General features: G+C 45.5%; 1 protein-coding gene across 1 annotated transcript; it reads right to left on the bottom strand.

Annotated features, from left to right (window-relative positions):
• Positions 1-1,107: 1,107 nt before the first annotated feature.
• Positions 1,108-20,296, bottom strand: loxl1 (lysyl oxidase-like 1). Its single transcript, XM_053866639.1, has 7 exons — positions 18,931-20,296; positions 14,554-14,662; positions 12,888-13,025; positions 5,995-6,151; positions 4,957-5,052; positions 4,576-4,691; positions 1,108-3,803 (listed from the first exon to the last, which is right to left on the bottom strand). Exons 1-7 carry the CDS (start codon positions 19,970-19,972, stop codon positions 3,797-3,799), a joined length of 1,665 nt encoding a protein of 554 aa, XP_053722614.1. The 5' UTR covers positions 19,973-20,296; the 3' UTR covers positions 1,108-3,796.
• Between the last annotated feature and the right edge of the window lie 575 nt (positions 20,297-20,871).

Genomic DNA, 20,871 nt, shown 5'->3' with positions numbered 1-20,871 from the left:
TGCCTTCCTCGCCTTCCGATTGGCAAGAAGTGGCAAGAATTCTGTGTTAGATCCTCTTCCACTTTGCTTTTTCTTGAGGACTTTTCCCTCTAGATCGCACACCTGCCAACCTCTGCCAATAACTCCCCTCCCCTTATAAATTGAAAATAGACCTTGCAAACACAATCGCGGTGCATTTTAATATTTTATTATCACTATTTACATGACAGCAAGACAGACAATGTACTGGAAAATGATAACAGAGATAACATATATAAAAGCTCATAGCATTACATTTACCATGTGCAGCATGTTTGAAAATAAATCATTCTTCCATAGTGTCTTTCAGTCAAAAAAATTGTGAGCAAGAATCAGATTCTTCCGTGCTCACCTCTATGATTCTTCTCTGAATGATTCCTCTTGCAACACAATAAAAAAAAAGCGGATGTGGGCTGCAGTGCCACGCGCAGGCGCACACAAAACTCCAATCGTCAAAGCCGAAAGCAACAAGAAAAGTAAATGCATGATTGAGGATAACTTTTGCTGGTATGATGCGCCGACTGTCGTCAGCTACCAGTGAGACGACACGATCCGTTTTGGATCCAAACCTCCTGTGTGGAGCTCCATAACAAAACAACCAGTGCTCACTATCACATACAGTGGTGCCTCGATTTTCGAACATCTCGGAATTCGAACAAATCGTAATTCGAACAAAAATTTCGAGATTTTTTTGCTTCGGAATTCAAACAAAAATCCAGAACTCCAACGCCCCCGAAAAAAGCCGGAAAAACCATAATGTGCGCGGACCGATCAGCTGACCCACGACGCGCTTTGTTATTGTGTATAACGCAGCCTCTGTATGCAGACGTGTCCTGTTAGCTCCATTTACTGAGTGTTTTTTCTTCATATTGAGGTGTAAAACCTTTCCTGTCTCCTCACTGGACCGTGGTAGAGTGTCACAGGGGAGGTGCTGGAGCGCTCACTCCAGGGTTTGATGTCCTGTTGTGGGCTGGAGCTGGGACAGGGATGAGGCCAGTCTGGGACAGAGCGTGACTTGGTTTATGACTTGGTCACAGCCAAACTGCACAGAAGCGCACATTCAGAGCTGGACACGCACCGGGCACCTCTTCACTTCTGGAGAGACGTCACTCACTCGGCAACCCCTCCCACATGCAGCGGCCACACACATAGAGGAACAGCCACCTGCAGCAGACACTCCACATTCTTTTTCTAGGCTAAAAACTGACACTAGTTTTTTACAAGGTCCTTGTTTCCTCGTGTGCGTTGCTCCAGAAACGTAAAGGATGGCAACTTTCACTGCCTTTTTAAAAGCTAAATGAATGAATAAATAAATATGTTTAAAACTTTTTTCTGAATTAGAAGTTTGTGTGGAACCATTTTAAAAATATGGTGGAGTACTTTAAGGAAAGAATGAATCATAACACACGCAACAGTCTTGCAGTCAGCACCACTGTTGTTGTGTATACGTGTTTATTGTAAATGACAGTCGACAGGAGTTTGGTCTTATGACACACATAAGGCACCACCTTCTCTCGTGCCCCAACTCATTCTCTGGAGCGAAACATGATTTCACAAGTGTCCGTACAGTACGTCACAATAAAAAAGAATGGTTTAAAAAGTGAAACATCAGAGTTCAATCTTTGGGAAAAATACAGCACGATCACATTCTTAATTCAGTTTGTGTCTCGCTTCGCCTCAATACCTGCGGTATTTACCACTCATGCCGGCAATGAACAGTTTTGGGATGGAAACAACAGCTCACTCAGTCGGAGAGGGAGGTAGAAACAGCTGTTGGTCTTCTGCGTTACAACCCCGAGTGTCTTCAGGGGCGATGAAAGCCAGTCAGTGGAGAGAAATCTCACGTATTACAGTACAATAAAAGGCACATGGAACAGACGCCACGTCATGCATACTTGTATGTACATTCTTCAAAATGATGATCATCATCCGACCAGTGTTAGTTGTCGAAGAATAAACCCCCCAAGACAGTGTAAACAGCAAACAAACTCCACAAGGCCGTTTCTATAGCACCTCTACTGTGGCAGGTTACGTTCGAAAGGTTTGGTTTACAGGTCGGTCGCCGCCTTTGAAAACAGTTGGTTTACATGGTGTATATTTGGATCGAATGTCCTGCCGTATACTGCACCATTCGGTGAATTTAGCGGAGTGGCATCGTGAAGCTAGAGGCTACGCTCAAGAATAGTGTTTGACTCATTCATGATGACTCATTTTATTTTGTTTTAACTTGTTAAACAATGTGTGTTTTGGTGACAAAAATCACTAAGAAAACATAAATGGTATGACGTTCATGTCTTTTCATGTAATGACGTCAAACTAGCCAGAAGATTATGACCAGTCAGGACCCACAGAGTGTGACATTCAGAATTCGGTGAATGGTACCATTTTGACTGCAGCAGACTGCGTTCAGACACAACCGCCCTCCCAATGTGTGATATATTGACGTCGGGAAATGGAACGTTGAACCTTGTGGGTGAACCACACTCTTCGATTGTGGTTTTTGTATCTTTTATGAAGGATATTAATGACTTCTTTTACAATCAATGTTTTGCTGTCACCATTTTATGTTATGTGAAGTGCATAACTCAAAAACGTGACAATGAATTTTCAAGAAATAATCCTAGATTTGTTTGCAGTAACTTAAATGTTGCTGGGTTCCATTTGGATGGAAGAAGGTTCTGCTGTACCGTGATTTGCTCGGCTTCTCAAGCGCCCAGCTCAGTTCCGAATTAGCTTGGATAGGACGTCGCTAGTGTCACTCATGGTGCAGAGATCAGGACAATTTGCTCACTTCCTGGGTACCAGAAGGCAGCTTCTGCTTACTTCAAGAAACGTGCACCAGTACAGCAATGTGTTTTTTGAAAGTCAATGAGAGAAAATGGCGCTGTCTCTGCGCTTTTCTAGTTCGTACTCTTTAACCGGGAATCATAGCCTTCCACAACATGCTTTCACAATGGATTTTGGGCCCATGAATGGATTAGTTCTGGTAAAAACTTTTGGGAACTCGATCAGAATCTGATGACCCAGTGAGTTTCCCTCTTCATTTCAACAGTCATCACGGATACGTCCAGGAAATACTTGTCACTTTCTCGGGCTGAGGACTGATTCCGAGCAAAGACTCTGACATGATTGACACACAGAACATTCGCGCGCTCTCTCTCTCTGTCTGGGTGAGAGAGAGCACCACTGTGCGCTGCCTGATTCCACCGTAAACCGAGGTTCGACTGTACGTCGACTTGAGCCACGGAGAGGAGTGAAAAGCCGATTTAAAAGTGTAGTAAAAAACTTTGACAGTATTTGCCACGAGAGACCTCAGCGTGAAGCTCTGCAATATTGAAGACTTGAAAATTAAACATTTAGCTCCTCTGACACTCTCTTCCTGTCCCCATGCTGGTAAATCGCCTTCCCGAAACCTCATATCCTGAGTTCATTATTTTTTTTTTCTTTTTTTGGGCGGCTGTGTTCTTTATTGTCCGGGGGCCATGTGTGTTTTTGTTAATGTGATCACCTGTTTCTGAGCCAATTATGTTCCTTACTCGACCGTGTTTTGGCAGCGGATTGATGTGAGGTGTTGCAGCGAGACACGGAAGACGCAAAGGGTCGGAACTGGTTACATCAACTGGCACAACCTTGCCAGCGCTGAGGGATCTTTTCCACCAAAACAGCACTTGGAACAACAGAGATTAAAAAGGGAACAGCATCTACACTGGCGACAAATGGATTCCATTCACAGTCTAATGGAATAGCAATCGACGGCCCTCTCAGTTCGCCGACCTGATCAGGACCTGAAAAATAAAAACATGTTTGTTGGAGTGCAGTGAATGTGAAGTGCGGGCTGCAAACATCACAAGAGATGGATATTGTTTATGAGGTGTTCATTAAAAGTAAACTCTTAACAAAGCAGAGCGCAGCGTATGTAATAACATGTTCTGGAAAACAAACAAACAAACAAAAAAAGAAGGTAAAAATAAACTCACCCAAATATTTTATGTATGTAACCATAAACCATAATAAAAAAGCAGGATCCAATATTATTATTAATGAAGTTATTAATTTATAATAAATATTATGAATCATAAACAGAAGTTTATATTTGAAAATTCTTTCTTGTTGCTATTTTAACCAGCATGAATAACTACATTCTAAATGAGTTACATTTCTACAAACAACAAAGAAAAGCATTTTATATGTACTGTATGTATGTACTGAAGGGTAAGATATTCCGTAATTTAATCGTTTTTTTTTTTTTTGTTTTGTTTTAAATTATTTTTTAGGACGGTTAATTGCAGAATTTTACAGTCCACCAAACTAATTAATAAAAAATATTAAGAAACAAATATTGACTTTTTTTTTTTCGGCCCAGAATAATTTTATCTTGCCTTCTAGTAATATTCTATGATCAAACCAAAAAAAACTGACTCAAATTCTCACGACATATAACATATACGTGGAAAAAAATAATGAAATCATCATAATTTTATAACAACAATCATATTTTCTTTCATTTTGCGCGCAGAAACAGAAAACGTAAAGGTCAGTTACGTCTCTTCCACTCACTGTGCAATCTTGCAGTTGGTTGTTCGGACGAAGCGTCCCGTGTAGTGAATGTTACACCGTACAACGTTGTTGGTGAAATCTGATTCCATCACCAGGAATTTGGGATTGACCTGGAGCTGAGGAGACAAGAGGTGAAATATAACTATCAGTCAGTACAGCGTGTGATTCTGGGCTGCTTTCAATGAGCAGCACATCCTCACATATAGATCTGTGAGCGTGTTTCAATGTGCACGTGAAAAGAAACTGCAAGATGGACGCAGGTTCTTGGTGTTTGGTTCTGAAACTGGATCATGAAGAGCCTGTGATGGCAGTGATATTTGAACCCAAACTCATTTGATGTTCATCATTAAGACATGTAAACGTGCAGCCCAGCGCTCTCACCTTTAATATGTAGTTTCCAGGCTTGATGTCGGTGATATCGATCCACTGGCAGTCGATATCAGCGTTGTACGTATCATAGCAGCCCGGGCTCAGACCCTGAACAACACGAGAAGAAGTGATGAATACTGATCGTCCCGCCGTTGTAAGTCATGAGGCCAGAAGTCAGAAGCCGGGCTGATCAATACCGGCTACGTTAATTATTGAGGGTCATATTTAATTCAAAGTCTGGACAAAACAAACATAACGATGGTTTGAGAACCTTGCAGACCCCTTGGACCCAGATCCACGCGGCTCATTGAACCACATCCCGAGACATGGACACTTCCTTTGGGACTTTGCCTTTGAAGTTTGCGTCTTTCAGTCTTTCGGCGGGTCATAAACTGGTAGCACCAAAACTTCAAAGCACAGCTGCTGATTTTATATTGAAGTGGATGGTGGAGGTCCAAACAACTACTCCTCCAAATCCTGGTCCAAGATTAAACATTCATGATCAAAAAAAGAATATACTAAAATTGACTGTTGGGGCGAGAGTGTTACCCTGGTTGAAAATTTGAATTGTCTATCCCATGAGTCTTGAAAACGTAAGGGCTAAAGGAAGTTGTGGATGCAACTCCAAAATGAAAAGGTTATTTTTGTGAAACATGAAAAAGGTGCTAGATTTCTGAAGAAGGTCGGTATGACACAAGAAAAAATACCATCCATGCATCCATCCATCCATGTACTCATCCATCCAGCCAACCATCCATCCACCTATCCATTCATCTATCATCAACCTGCCCATCCATCCGTCCACCCACCCATCCATCCATCTACAGACCCATCCAACCATCCAACCATACATCCATATACCCATGCATCCAGCAAAAGAAACTCTGAGGGCCCTGGCCCACCAAGATGTACTGCCACCCCATGGTATCCGGGTTATGCCCCATACCTCGCCCCAAGTTAGTCAGTCCCGGAGGCCTCCTAAAAAGACTTTGGCGCCTCAACTTTACTGGCACCAATAGGAGAACTAGCGGGCGAAAGCCGCGCTCTCACCTGTGTGTTGGAGGTGCACGCGTATCGCTTCAGGTGTCCAAAGTCACAGGTGGTGTCCTCCAGGCAGAAGCTGGCCTTGTGTCCCTCGGCCACCTTCCGACCAGAGCTGACCTCCAGCAGGTCGTAATGGCTGAACTCGTCCATGCTGTGGTAGTGTCTGTGGCGGACAGGAAGTTACACAGTCACTCGTCGTACGGCCATATTTAAACGACAAATCAACCAGTGCATCTTGGGCTGCTAATAAAAGGTGCGTCCGGTGACTGCATCTGGACCTGTTCCGCCTCTGCTGGTGGCCAGCCATGTCAACAAGCGGCTTCCTCATGAATCATTGATGACATGAACTGCTATATTGCAGTGAAATGTCAGAGTGACCCGCGGAGCCACTAACAAGCCTGCTGTGAGTATAATTGCCGGACATGAAAACTCCGCCGTGAATCTCCCGGAATGAGTTCAGCGCGTCGACAGGATAATATCTGCTTTTATTGTTCGGGGGTTGACAAGAGAGTTTATTAAAGCCCGCGGCCGCTTCGCAGGAAGTGTCCCGCTCTCGGAAACAAACAGAATAAGCAGTTCATTATGCTAATTTAAGCGGCGCGCTCTAAAATCCCAAGCCTGAAATGCAACACACATGGAGTCGATGTTTCTGCTTTTCAAAGCAGCAACATCCAATATGAAATTAATATGAAGAAATGGACGTCTATTACCGCTGTCCTCCGTCCTTTCACTCCATCTACATGGTCCGCACTCTCTTCTTCGCCTCCTTTCATTTCTGTTCATTACTCTGGACGATAGACCTGAAATACGTTGGGCGTATTCTCGACTCCCTGATCTTCATGCTGCCATATTGGATGTGGCTTTAACTGACTGGTGTTCCGCTGACTATCCACCTCTCTGGCTGTCGTCCACCATCTCCTTTCTCTCGACACCGATCATCGCACAGCTTCTCAGCCATGACAAAATAAGGCCTTTTTTCCCCCATGTTGCTATTGTCATGCTTCTAGTGTTATCGAAATATTATTTAACATATTCATATTCTGTTTCGGGAAGGTCAAAAAGGCTCCCTCTAGTTGGTCGCACTTTAGATTAGGGAACTTATATTACCGCAAACTACGTATTCGTATGTGTATTGGCAGCATATTAGCTTCAACATTCGAAAGTGACTACACTTTGTGTAGTACCAGACTACATTTTCGCCAGCATTGGTCACCAAACGTTTGGTATTAACAAGATCATAGTTACTGATTATTGACCAAGTAATTGGTTTATTAATAGTGCATGCATTTCCCTACATTTGAGTCCCTGTTCCCTGTTGTCAAAGCTGTCTTCTTTTCTTAAAACTGGATCAAGAGGAGCCTGTTGAGGTGCCAGATACCTCTTGGCCGTGAAGCGTTCTGCGCCACTGCAGGAGACCAGGAGAAGAGATTACGCCTCACCGCTGACCTGTGGACCTTCCAGATCCGAAACAGAGTTTCTGAGTCTAGACTTCTTTACTTCAGCTGCTGCCCCCTGAACCCGAGCCCAATCCGGATAAGTGGACACAAATGGTGGATGGTTGGGTTTCTCCAAATTTAGATTAAGGTTCTGAATAAGGCATTACATCATGCAGTTCTCTAGCTTTTCTATTATTTCTACTATTTTTACACCATTAAATCTTCGTAAAACCCGCGAGTTGCATTCGAATCAAATAAAACTCAACCGTGATTGAACGTTTGCTATTCAGTCTCGAGTCTATCCGTCAGTAGAACATCATGGTTCATGGTGTGAGACTTGAACTTAAAAGCTTAAAAACAGAACTCACTTTTGGTCAGTCGACAAAAATAACTCGTAACAAGTGGAGTATAGTGTCCCAGAGTAATGCGATGACGTGCCTCTGAGTGACCACTGGAGTCCACCTGATGATAATAAATATGTGACTCTTTGTCTTCCATAAACACCATTTCCAAACTGTTGATAACTATTTATTATTGGAGCTCTGCCTTCAACACAATGAAGCGTTTCATTGTATCAGGAATGTACACAATCTTAAACAGTCCAGCGCCTTGAGTTGAGCCGACTCAATGAGGCAAGCGCTGGCTCTCAGTGACAAACACGACTACATAAATATTGCCTGAGAGTCTGACTCCACGTCGCATGATTCATCAGCTTTTACTGGAAGAACACGCTGCCAATGACTGAAGGATAGTGGGGGCGCTTTTCCCTAATGGGAACAAGGGACCATTCAAGGACTTCCTGCGCAGAGACGACCAATTACGACTTGTCTCAGGTTGAAACCAATAATTATCGGAGCAGGGACTGTCTCTCGTGGATCCAAATGAGTTTGACCTCGACAGTGTGAAAGGATTATGGCGTGCGGAGCCTGAGGATGAATGTAGATTTAGCTTATTGTGTCCATATGCTATGTCTAGACACTCATCCAGCATCAGTGTTGAGATCTTATCTGCTGCCTTCTGATGCATGTTCTGAGGAGGTGGGAGAGGGTGGGAGGCAGTGGACTGTGGAATGCCTGGAAGGTTCCTCTGTCTGCTCGGTTTCCTCTTCTGACTATGTCAGCCGTGGAGAATGCTGCGTTGGAAAGGCAGCCAGCGAATTGCTCAAGAATAGCTTGCAATCATAATAAACGCAACATTGAAGCCATTCCTCACACTCCTGAGAGTGATTTGCGTCTTGTGCAGGGTCTTAAACAGCGCAGCCGGGAATGTGAAGCGGGGAATTACAAGAAGCATTTGGACTGCCTGCCCTCCGTGCAGGGAAGCCAGGATATGAGGACATGTGTCCGGGCACCTGCACAAATAGTAGCCGTGATCCTTGACCGTGGAGGGCTGAAGGCTTGTGCAGATGTCCCTCCCGGCTGGGAAACAATGCTCACTGAAGGAAGACGGACGGTTTGAGTGGAGCAAACAAGAAACCTACTCCAGTGCTGTTTGGTTTTACCAGAGGTGTCCGCCAAAACCCAATTCTTAAGAGGGATATTAGTGTTCCAATGTTTTTGCTCCCTAGAAAGTAGAATAAAATGGGAGGTAACAAGGAGACCCTTGACAGCAGGGAACACATCCCAAGACTCGCCTCAAGCTTGAACCAAACCTGCAGCGTACAGCAACATTACAACACGTTGTCACTCTGCAGACGTCACAAAGCGACCGGCACAGAATCAGAATCGAGTTTATTGCCATGGTCAGTGGGGGTCCCACCATCTAGGAAAGTGCTTCGGAATAAAGTGCTGTCAATAAAATAAAATAAAATAACAAAGGCTGATCACAAATTCAACAGTCTGACGGCCGAAGGGAAGAACAGTAGCCTTTATTGTGTCCTTTATTGACACCGAAGTCAGTCAGGTAGATATTAGGCTCTCAACTGAAACACTGCATTCACACTGCATTACAATATGTATACATATATTTATACAATATATGTAAAGCTCCAGAGGGGGGAGCCACATCAGGTGGTATATATAACAACTTATATTCCAAAAAATTTAGTGACGACAGCTTTCGATTGTCCCTTCCTGCTTGGAAAGCTTTCCAGGGAGGGAAACTATTTCATTAAAACACTCGCTTTTTGACGCCTTGGGAGTGAAGATGTGTCGACCTTTACTCCCTCAAACTGAGCCACCACTGAGCCAAGCACTTCCAAGGGGGGCAGGGACTGTTGTGAGGGGCCTTAAACCAAAAGACCAACAAAAACAAAAAGAAGAGGTGATGTATACTGTAGGGGAAGAATATAAATAGAACATTAAAAAAATGTAAATACATATGTCAGTAAATACAGAAAAATGCAAAAGCAGATTTCTAAAGCTCAACTCCTTCCTGGATCACTTTGACACCTCATGTATACTGTCTGGGTCTCGTCTTTGTCTTGATTCCCAAATATCCTGGTCTTGTTTTGGTCTCGATTCTCTCCAATCTCGATAATGTCTTGGTCTCGGTTGGTGTGGTCTTGACTCCAACACTTGATGTACCTCTAAACTAGAACACTCTCCAATCTTTGCAGGTAAAAAAATAGTGGGAGACATTTTTTGAGACGTCACCTCAGCTTGCAGTGCCTTGGTCTATGCATGTGGGGGAATGTAACAGACGGCCTGAAGGCTTCATGGTACTGGCACCGTGCATTTGTGTTTAAAGAGTGTTACGATGTAAGATTTTTGACACGCACTTCAGCACATTCCCCTCGAGTCATGCACTCTCAAACTCAACGGTCTGGCCTCAAAAGTGCAAGGCGCAAGGTGCATTGGGTAATATCCATCTAAGGTCTTCAGCGTCCAATCGAAACAATTTGAACTGAGCCACCAGTCTTTCCAGTTAACTGAGCCGCAGCTCGATCTACGTTGGCACGAGCGAGTTGAATGCAGCTCAGACATCGGAGCTGCTTTCTGTCCACAAGTCTTCATTGCTTTCATGGACAGAGAGTTTGAGGTGGCTCCACACTGGGGAGCAAAGTTCTCACCAGCTTCCTGCTAAACACAATTCAGTTTGTGCCAGACGTATGAGGTGAAACCGAGTGAGCATCTCCACACAACACTCCGGTCCCATTAACCCATGTCCATACCATCAAGCCTGGCAACAAAAAGTGTGATTCAGTGTGTCATTCCAAGCCCACGGCCTGCGGAACGATGGCTTTGCTCTCGTCTTCTGGGAACCTCCGTGTAACTGCTGACTGATGTCAGACAACAACAACTGCCAAACTGCAAACCGCATTCTTCCGACATGAAGTTGAGCTGTGGAGTTGGTGGGCGGAGGAAGAAATTTACAGTAAAGCTCCTCGACATGGCTTCATTAGCTTTCCTCGGAGAGGTGGGGGGGGTGGGGAGGAGGGAAGGGGGAACAACTTGCTTTCATGATCTGACTCTAAAACGTGAACTAAGAAAGAGATAATGAGTAAATGAAGTGATGAAACAGTTGCACTTTTTTCGCCATCACTTTTTAAAATCTGTTTTAATGGTGCTCTGGAGTGTTTTTATGGCATTCATGACTTCATCCCCCAAGAATTTTAGCCTCACCAGTGTTTCAGTGAAGTCAAATTTACATGCATTTTTTCAACAAAAACTAAAAGTCTGTGTTACGCAAGACCTAGAAAAATCTGTTTTGTTATCACACTCATGCTGCATGTAAAGAGATAAGTGCTGCTGAATGATGCAATATTGCATTTTATTTTTCAAGTGAAGCGGCGAAACTATGTCACCAAATCAACCTCTCACCTAATTTTGGTGTGAATGCCTCATAGCCAACGTGGCCCAACAAGCTTTTGTAGACAAATGGGATTTCATTAAAATGGATCCATGGAATGAGCTACAGAGTCATTTCTTTAAATTCTGCTTCTGAATCCAGGAAAATGGTGAGACGGACTCGACCTGTAACCACCTGAATGAGTCTCCAGAGGCTCATGGTTCGTGTTCAAGCTCACTGCAACCTGAAGCTTCATCAGACCTTCACCAGTGCTGGCCATTGATGTTGCGCTAGACTTGAGTGTAACGTGTACTAGTGTGTATCATAGCAGGGTTTACATGCGATGACAAGTGAGTGATGGCTGCAAACATACCCAGGCCCTATGGAAGTGATGGTAGATAAGGTTTCATGACGCAGTGTCCTGATTTTCAGAGGCCACCAGGTGGCACAATCTGCTGTCAAATGTTTGGACTTGAACAACTAATTTAATGAAACCTCCCATCATTTCAAAACCAACAGCGCCAACCCAACAAAAGTGCATCATGATACCTCATTTACCCGTCACTACGCTATGGTGAGAGAGATTCACGAAAGCTCCAACTGGAGTTTTTCATTTATTGGCAACACTTTTTGAATTGAATTGATCACAAAGTTTTGTTTGTTTTATTCTGTCATGTTTTTTGCCACCAACGTTTGAGCTATCGCTTCCGCCACAGCCATTCCTTGGTCTTGGAATATCGCTTTTATCTGATGCAGTTTTCTATCTTGCCTACGAGGTCTCAGTGGTTAATTTGGTTTATTGCAACCAAATAAACAACAGGACAAACATCTTTTTCATTGAATCACAACTTTTCTGAGGGTTGCATTTTATTAACAAAACATGAAAACACACCAACATTATTTATAAATGACTAAACTTATTTTATATACAAAACATCGTAGGCAAGATAGAAAACTGCGTGCAAATTGCACAGAAAGATCCAATTATTTTATCTGAAATCTTATTAAAATATCCGAATTGTTGAATACAGGTCAAATGTGATATACATAAATTAAGGTTAAAATACAGTTAATGCGTCGGCGTAGTACTTTAGTAATTCAAATTCTGCTTCTCTTGATGAAATACGAGTGTGTAGTGAGGCGTGGCGTAATGACGTTGCTAATTTTATTCTAATTTATGTGTCAAGCAGCTACACCCATGTGAGCATGTGGACTGGAAATGACGTCATAAAACTGAGCCCTGGAAGCAAAACGGGATGAAGAAGCAAATAGGGCAGTGACAAGGTCTTCTCATTCACTGGAATGGCTGCGCTGCTTCTTCTCCGCTCTCCCGGTGTGGGGGCCCCACTGCCACCTGCTGTCCAAATGTATTTTTTTGACAACTGAAACAGCTTTTTCAAGCCTACTTCTCTGTGTACCTCTTGCTCCCAGCCCTCTCTCTCCTGAAAGCTGCAACAATCATGTGTATTGGCAAACCGATTTGCAGCATTAAAGCATGGCAATGCTACTGAATCAGTATTTTTGGGGGTATTTTCTGATTGTAAAGCTCAGAGAGATACCTCTGTCTTGAGAGCAGGTGGTGAGCCACGACTGAAACCTAACCCATCTGGCTCTGTCAGTCAGGTTCTGTTACACGTGACCCGGGCGTTTGTGATGCCGCGGACAATCGAAGCAGCCGTTGCTCCGGCCAGCACTTTCCGATCAGCCCACGTCTGGTTTGCATTAAGCACTTACTGATGACAGCTGTGCCACTCCCAGGTATGATGTGGCCTGTTCGGCATGAAGTCAGCGGTCCCCCGGTTTTTCACCCTCTGTGGGAAACGTAACAGAACCCGGACGTCGTAGTCAGTGGTCTCGGCACTGTACGCAGAGCTGCAAAGAAAAAGCACTGTCAGTTAAAAGTGGAGGGAGGAAGCGCACGTGTTCTTTATTACAAGGAAAAATGACGAGGAAATGCTGGAAGGCAGGATGTTTTCGATGATAAAAAAAAGCCACTTTGATGTGCGCAAACTGAGCGAGGTGTACAAAAAGAAGGGCAGCAGCAAGTCCCCAGCAGGTCCGAGCCATCCGTCGTATTGTTGACGTTGGAGCGTATTGCAAATTGCAACGGTCCATCTGTCGGTGATTGCTGCAAACTCAGGCAGGATATGAAAGAGCTTCGAGGGACGGCCTTTACGTGTGAGGGGAAGAGAGCGATCCACACTTCTGTCATCTCAGGAGAGATCGCTGTGCTGCTCTTCAGGCGCCCTCAGACCATTTTCCTCAGAGCAGAAACTGTATAATACTATTCTGCAGGACTTGTGACCATGTAAATAAAGAAGGCACGCTCAGCATTCATGCATTAAATAACAGGAAGTGAATCATAGAATGCAGTATCAACCACATATGAGTCACATCTGTACGACTGGAGTTGCATGCGAATCCATAAAGTGGGCAAACTTTAGTCAGGATTCTTCATATTTTTAGGAGTTTTTCAGTCATGTTTTACGTTGAAAAGGAAACATTAAGGTTGGTAGCAGTAGTGGTGAGCTGATGAGGCTTCATGAAACAGTGTTGTCATTTTCAGAACCCACTATAGAGGGTGCTGTAGACAACCATTTCAATGAACTTTGCATATGTTTTAAACCAAGAGTGCCACCTCCTGAGGCTTGAAAATGTAAACACTGTTTCGTGAAACCTCATGTTGAGGATTGTGAGTCAAAAGCACGACCTGACATGAAATGGATTTCTGAATTATGACCTCTTTCTGAGAGGGTGAATAGGATGCAGGTAGGACTCATTCATTCACTGGCATTTGACTTTGAATGAATGGAGTTTTTGGACTGGCAATGATTCCTACTCATGAACGTTCACACAGCAGTGTGAGGCAGTGGACATGTGACCGCTGGTTTAACTCCTTCCTGATGGTACTGCTGATGAGAAGTGACGATGAGGTTTCATGAAACAGGGTCCCCATTTTCACAGCACAGCAGGTGGCGCCCTGGGCTTCAAAATGATGTGAGGTTCATTTGAAATGTTCATATCCAAGTGCACAGAGTGCCATCTAGTGGACTTTTGAAAGGAGCACACTGCTTCATGACATCGTGTCCGTATTTTCAGAGCTCAGTAGAAACTGATTTAAGGTTTCATTCAAATGGTTGCCACCTAGTGGGCTCTGGAAATGAGGTTTCATGAAGCCTTGTCAGCCCATCACTACCTGACATTGCTACGTCTATGAGTAAAATATCTATTTTTTTCCATCGTTTATGGCCATGCCAGTCACAAATGTAGGTTGTGATGCTCTCACCAGGTTGCCAGAAAACCAATGTCCCTACAAAGACTAGAAATATTCGAACCAGGCAGGGACATAGATGACGTTTCTAGAATGAACTGTGGATATAGCAGTTTGAACTGTGCTCACCTTGACAAGCATTTTTCCTCGGCAGCGCAGCGGAGAGAGTACATGTGAGCTCGCTGAATGTACGTTGAAGCTTGGACATAGTTGGGATCAGGAACCAGGTCAGGCATACCTGAAGAGTAAACGCTATTAATACCGACCGAAAAAAGAAGCCTTTAAAATATAAACGGCTGCCAAAAACATCAATCATCTTGCAGAGAGTTAGTTAAATCTGAAACACCCTGCAGCTTTTATGGCCACTGTGAAGTCGACTCTTCACTCCAGGCATCATATATTAGCGCTCAATTTTTCATGAGCAGGTATTTATGAAGCCACTCCTGGTCATATTGAGGGCGAGAGCCCGTCACCGCCGGAGGGTCGCGACACACTCGCACTACGTCAAATGAATCCTGGTGATGAAAAATGATCTCTTGACACAACAGTTTTAAGTATAATAACCCGAGGTTAGTGTCAAAGGTGCTCTGCTCAGTGGACAGCGCAGGATGTCCACGGCTCTGGAAACCATGGGTTTTGACTGCTACTTTAGATAAGAATGTGAACTGTGTGACCCCTAGTGAAGCAGAACTAGACTCGACCAAAAACAACCGGTATCTCGCCAGGCTGTTTTTAAAGGGGGCGAGTGATTATCAGACATAAGTAAGCGGATGTTTCTTTCTGTTTATCTGACAGAGCCAGACTGAGTAAAACAGAGAGGCTGCGAATACTGAGAGTCAAAACGAAATGGCTTAGAACATTGGCTTAATGGTCTGTGAATGGGAGCCATAAATCTATATGCAGCGCACCTCAGACGGGATTCCCGAGCTTAATATTCAGCGGTCCATTTTAAAATGTTTATTCATGGTCATAGGTCCGGAACGATTGCTGCTGTGAAGGCAAGTGACAAAGGATTACAGCGTTGAAACATGACTACATCCATCCGTCGTCCATCGTTTTTCTGAGGTCAGGGCTTCCCTCTCCATAGAACCCGCCAGGTTTCACCGTATTTGCCAGTTCTATCTTCTCAAGGAGACATCCAGGATGCAACCTGAAAGTTGCCCAATCCACCTGAGCTGGCATTAAAAGAGATTCTAATCTGAGTCTCTCGAGGATACCTGAGCAGCCCCTCTCGTCGTCCACCACTTTTCAGTTACTTCTCAAAACTGGAGATCACAGTTGAGACTGAGGACTCTGCACCGGTCTGTCCATTGATCTCACTCATAAACAAGACCACAAGAGACTTGACCTTCTCAGGCCTGGGTGGAAGCATCCAGATGTGATTTCCCCATCTGGACAGGCTGATGTGCTTCAGGCCTAGGGGTGGTCAGGTGGTCCAAGGTCTCTGAGGGCCTCTGACAGTTCCTACTAATGCAGGGCGATATACAGTCCCACGGTTGGTGTGGTGTAAAGAAGCTTGCCTTGCAACTCTTGCTGCCATAACCCGCACTTCGACCTTAGCTAATTGGCGGTTGATGAATCCAGACGCTCTTCAGTTTCCTCCAGAGCCCTTGAACCAAGAGTCATCCATCTGGCCGTGCTGTACTGGGCTGAGTCTGGGAAGGTGGTCCTCCCCGCCAGATGTACAGTAGTGTAAAGGAAGGGGTTAACCACATCAGGCAAAGGGGTGCGAGGGGTACAACAACTTGACTGTTCCAGCTGAGTTTGCGGAAACTACCCTGTGTCCTGCTCATGTTTTCTTTTTTTTTTTGTAGTTATTTATGTATTTATTTTAGTTTTTGTGTCTGCCAATGTGTGCAGGTTTGGATTCCTCCAAAATTAAAATTAAATAAACAGTATATAAAAACATATACATATATATATATGTGTCAGTATATAAGTGATGTTTTCATGAAAGATATTTTTACCACTGACTGAGCGAGGCACGCAGAGATGTGAACGACAACAGAGCATCCAGAGCATTAAACCGTTCACAGTGAAATATGACACCAGGATGCGACTCCAGCATCCAGGAACAACTCTCCTTCCTGAACATCTTCGGTTCTAAAAAAAAAAAAAATCTTGCCATGCATTCCTCTTCTGGGACCCTGGTGGAGGACTGGAGAACACTTCTAGGGCAGCGCATGTAAACATGGTAGGAAGAGCTGCAGCAATTCCCTCTGCTCATTTCTCTTCACTTCCTGGAGGAACTCTTTGTTCTCTGTCCTTGTAATCTTTTCACATGTGAAATCAGGACTCCAAGAGAAATGAAGAGTAAAAGCAGGCCAAAGTAACAATATCAGATGGATCGAACGGTGCTTGTTCTTTTTCTTTACAAGCAAATGTTGGTCAAATAAACAACCTGCTTAGATGTTTTACCATATAGAACACTAATCCTTTGATCGTTGAATGAGTTACAGGAGCTTTGCTTCAATGCCTTCATGATTTAGACATCAAGGGCTGCTGCCTCTTCTTTTGAGTGATAAATCATAAATCATTTGCGTATTCATTGTCTTGATATTCTTTGCATGGGCTTCGGGATGTCATCAAACTAGAGAATGGGAATGTAAGGGCGCTCCCTAGAGGTTGCCTGGGAAAGTTGTGCTTTGTCATCTTCCACAGTTTCGTCCCATTCATTCGGGGATGAAACTTTTTCACGGGACGTCGGCCATATTAATATGGCTGACAGGCACATGGTAAGAAATGAAACTACCACAGGTGGGCGGGGTCACTCTGCTCACGTACAACTGTCTCCTCATCGTCTTGTATGTGTTACACAGGAGTCCATGCACCTCCAAGTCTGTGGCCATGGTTCTCTACCGGAATAAGGTGGTTTGCTCTCTCCGGGTCGGTGGAGAGTTCTTGCCCCAAGTGGTGGAGTTTAAGTATCTCGGGGTCTTGTTCTCGAGTGAGGGAAAAGGCGAGCGTGAGATTGATAGACGGGTTGGTGCAGCGGCAGCAGTGATGCGGTCGCTGTATCAGACCGTCGTGGTGAAGAGGGAGCTGAGTCACAAGACGAAGCTCTGGATTTACCGATCGATCTACGTTCCCACTCTCACCTATGGTCACGAGCTTTGGGTCACGACCGAAAGGATGAGATCACGGATACAAGCGGCTGAGATGAGTTTCCTCCGCAGGGTGGCTGGGCGCACCCTTAGAGATAGGGTGAGGAGTTCGGTCATCCGGGAGGAGCTCGGGGTGGAGCCGCTGCTCCTCCACATCCAGAGGAACCAGCTGAGGTGGCTCGGGCATCTGATCCGGATGCCCCCTGGACGCCTCCCTGGGGAGGTGTTCCGGGCATGTCCTACCGGGAGGAGACCCCGAGGAAGACCCAGGACTCGCTGGAGAGATGATGTCTCCGCTCTGGCCTGGGAACGCCTCGGGATCCCCCGGGAAGAGCTGGAGGAGGCTTGTGCAGATTGGGAAGTTTGGGCTTCCTTGCTCCGAATGCTGCCTCCGCGACCCGACCCCGGATAAGCACGGATATCAGTGCTAAAATAGGAAGACATTGGAGCAGTTTCATACCTTCACACGATACTAAATTCATGTTTTGATAAACTCAACTTCAGTTCCAGGAGTAAGAAAGGAAGTTATGATCTTAAGGGACTCTAGGGACTCAATGGACTTCTCAACTTCTCAACAATGTCCAGAGTCCAGAGACTCAGCACCGTGCCCTGTCTCGGAGAAACACACCAACTGTGTGTATGCTACTCATTGACCCCCAGTTCTTAGGTTCAGACCTCAAAGAGGTTAAGTGAAGTCATATTTACTGCTCTGAAGGTCACCTGTTATATATTCTGCACTTTCAGCCATCAAAAAAAGCCAAGTGAAAACCCACCCAGAACAGAAATGACTCGATACTTAAGCAGGTGGGCGCCATGTGTGTGCCCTTTAGGACTGAATGAAAAGTTGGAAAAACATACAACTTCATTAACGTGAAGTGCTTTTGATTGAAAGTGAAAGAGACGGCGCATTCAACAGGGATTTTCCAAACTTCCCTCCCTCACTGGGAATGGCTCTGCATCCACTCCCTTGTTTACCGTCGAACAGAGAGGAGCCCCCTCCAACCCGCCCCCCCCTGTAAACATGAGGTCACCGGCACCATTATCCACCCGCACCAGTCATATTTCTTCGAGCCCAGAACTTCCCACTTGAGCTCACAGTGGTGCTAGTGTGAGTATGTGTTTTCTCAAAGGCTGGATTGAATATCCGCATACTTGGGAAAATATTAACCTCTCGGGACCCCTTGCTTCTGTCAAACTTCAATCGAGGTCGACTTGCAGTGACTCATTCTAAATGCTATATCGCTGGGAAAACATCAAACGGTATTGGGAGAGCACTTAGAGGATAAACTCTGCTGAGATTAGCATACTTATGAATTTATATCGAGGCCTTTCATCGAAAACATGTCTCTCTCTGATAACAGGCTTTTTTAAGAAACTGATAAGTGTTTTAATAAGACTTTACCTCTTTGGTCCGTCTTGTAGACGCTCCTGGCATTAACGTTAGGGTTCTCCACGGCTGAGTTTGGAGAGATCCTTGGAGGAAGAGGCTGCGGTCGCCCGAACGGAGGAAACTGTTCATACTGAGGGCTTCTGACTGGTGGCTGGCCTGCAGGTCCTGTCCTGTCGGCAGTCACCGGCGCACGTGGGTTCGGGTCTGGGACGGCGGCACCTGTATCTCCGTTGTAGAGACTGTGGGTGTATCGACGGTCTAGACCGTCGGTGAAAGGGGGCTGAGCGGCACGTGCAGGACTGTAGCCATATGGCTGGTAGTAACCATAGCTGTCTTCAGAGAGGTCTGGGGGGTATCCAGGGGCCACAGGTGCCACTCCACCCGCATAGCCTCCTCCGGTGTAGCCCTGTCCGACACCGTACCCACCAGTGCCGTAAGCTCCCGGTGAAGGCAGGAAGGGTGGTTCATAACTTCTCAGAGGCCCGTCCAAAACTGTGGGATCATAGGGAACTGGTTGAAAAGGAGGCTGTTGGGGAAGCGGGTACTGTGGGTAGGACTGTATGTTGTAAGAGGATGAAGAAGAAAAGGACGATGAGGAAGAGCCTGATGATGGTCTCCGGTTAGTAGATGAGGAACCCTGGAATTGTCTACTTCCTGCCGTGCCTGAGGCTTGTCTCCAGTTATCTGGTACTTGACCGAAGCCAAACGGGTGCCGGGCTTGGCCTCGCACAGTCTCCGAAGAGCCTCGGGAAGGTGCCTGTCGGCGGACATTCCCTCCCTGGGGTCGACGTGCCGAGCGCTGGACAGGACTGCCAGCCACAACCACTTGGTGACCCCCATCCTGGGTGGTGGCCCCAGCAGGGACATACTCGGCTCCGCTGTTGAGCATACTGAACACACGTCCATTGTTCTCCCACTGGATCACCTGCCGCCACGGGTTGGTCGATCGATCGGGACTCTGCCTTCGACTCTGCTCCCGTGTCTGCGTCGCGACCTGAGCCTGTCCGGAGCCCAGCAGGACTAACAGCAAACATGCCAAAATGTTCGGCGTCATACTGGCTCCTAATATGTCACGGCTCCTCGTTAAATGTCCTCTTCAGGTCCCCCAAAATTCAAACCATCTGTTGCTCTGTCAGTGCCACATCTGGATCCACTTTCCTCAGGTACTGCTTTTGTGTGAAAGTGAAGGAGAGAAGAAGCCCTCTGTGGAAAAAGAACGCAGGCTCCGGTGATCCAGGGTGATGCTGGCAGTCGTCCTACGTGAGCATGATGGTGGTGTGCTGAGCCCCTCACTCCACTCTGAGCATTGCTCCCTGTCTTCTTCTGCAGACGACTGCAGGCTTGTATTTGCCTCGTTGCTTACAATGGGCAGTGAAAAAAAACCCCAAAGTTTTCCCTTTTTTAAGGAGAGGTCCCACATGGCCCTAGTGCGAGTGAGGTTTCCTGGCCTGTACAAGCATGTGACGCTTCCAGAATCAACATTACCATCTGCAAAGGCATTTGCACTGTAGAGCACAACGCCTCACATTCCTTCATCATGTTCAAGCACAGAGCAGGAATTGAATCCATATCAAAGAACGCAGCCACTTTTCCTTTTAAAAGCACAAACGATGAACAGATGTCAAGTTACCAAATTGGTAACAGCGACACACACTTAGGCGAAACCACAAGGAACGTTCATCGTGACACCTTTAACCCCGAGAAGCGATGAACTTTTAAGAGACTTTATGAACAAACCCACCTCACACACACTTCCCACCCCCCCTCGCTGCTGTGAATGCACAAAAGATGTGCATGTACAAGCTCCGGAGCACGAGGCGTCAGCACTGTTGCGCTACGAGGAGCTCATTTACACACGTGTTGAGGAATCGGTGATTAGTAAACATGCTCATGAGGGATCTGAAACATGCCTCTGTGCCTGAGAGCAGGAATCAGATCTGCTTCAGTTATCAA

This window comes from Synchiropus splendidus, chromosome 5, assembly GCF_027744825.2.
Source record: "Synchiropus splendidus isolate RoL2022-P1 chromosome 5, RoL_Sspl_1.0, whole genome shotgun sequence".
In the NCBI taxonomy this organism is placed as follows: Eukaryota; Metazoa; Chordata; class Actinopteri; order Syngnathiformes; family Callionymidae; genus Synchiropus; species Synchiropus splendidus.
This window is presented reverse-complemented; position numbering and strand designations above follow the sequence as displayed.

Coding starts and splice junctions, on each gene's coding strand:
- loxl1 (XM_053866639.1), bottom strand. CDS start 19,972: ATGACGCCGAACATTTTGGCATGTTTGCTGTTAGTCCTGCTGGGCTCC. Junction 14,663..18,930: donor CTACAAGACGGACCAAAGAG/GTAAAGTCTTAT, acceptor TTTACTCTTCAG/GTATGCCTGACCTGGTTCCT. Junction 6,152..12,887: donor GAGTGGCACAGCTGTCATCA/GTAAGTGCTTAA, acceptor TGTCCGCCACAG/ACACTACCACAGCATGGACG.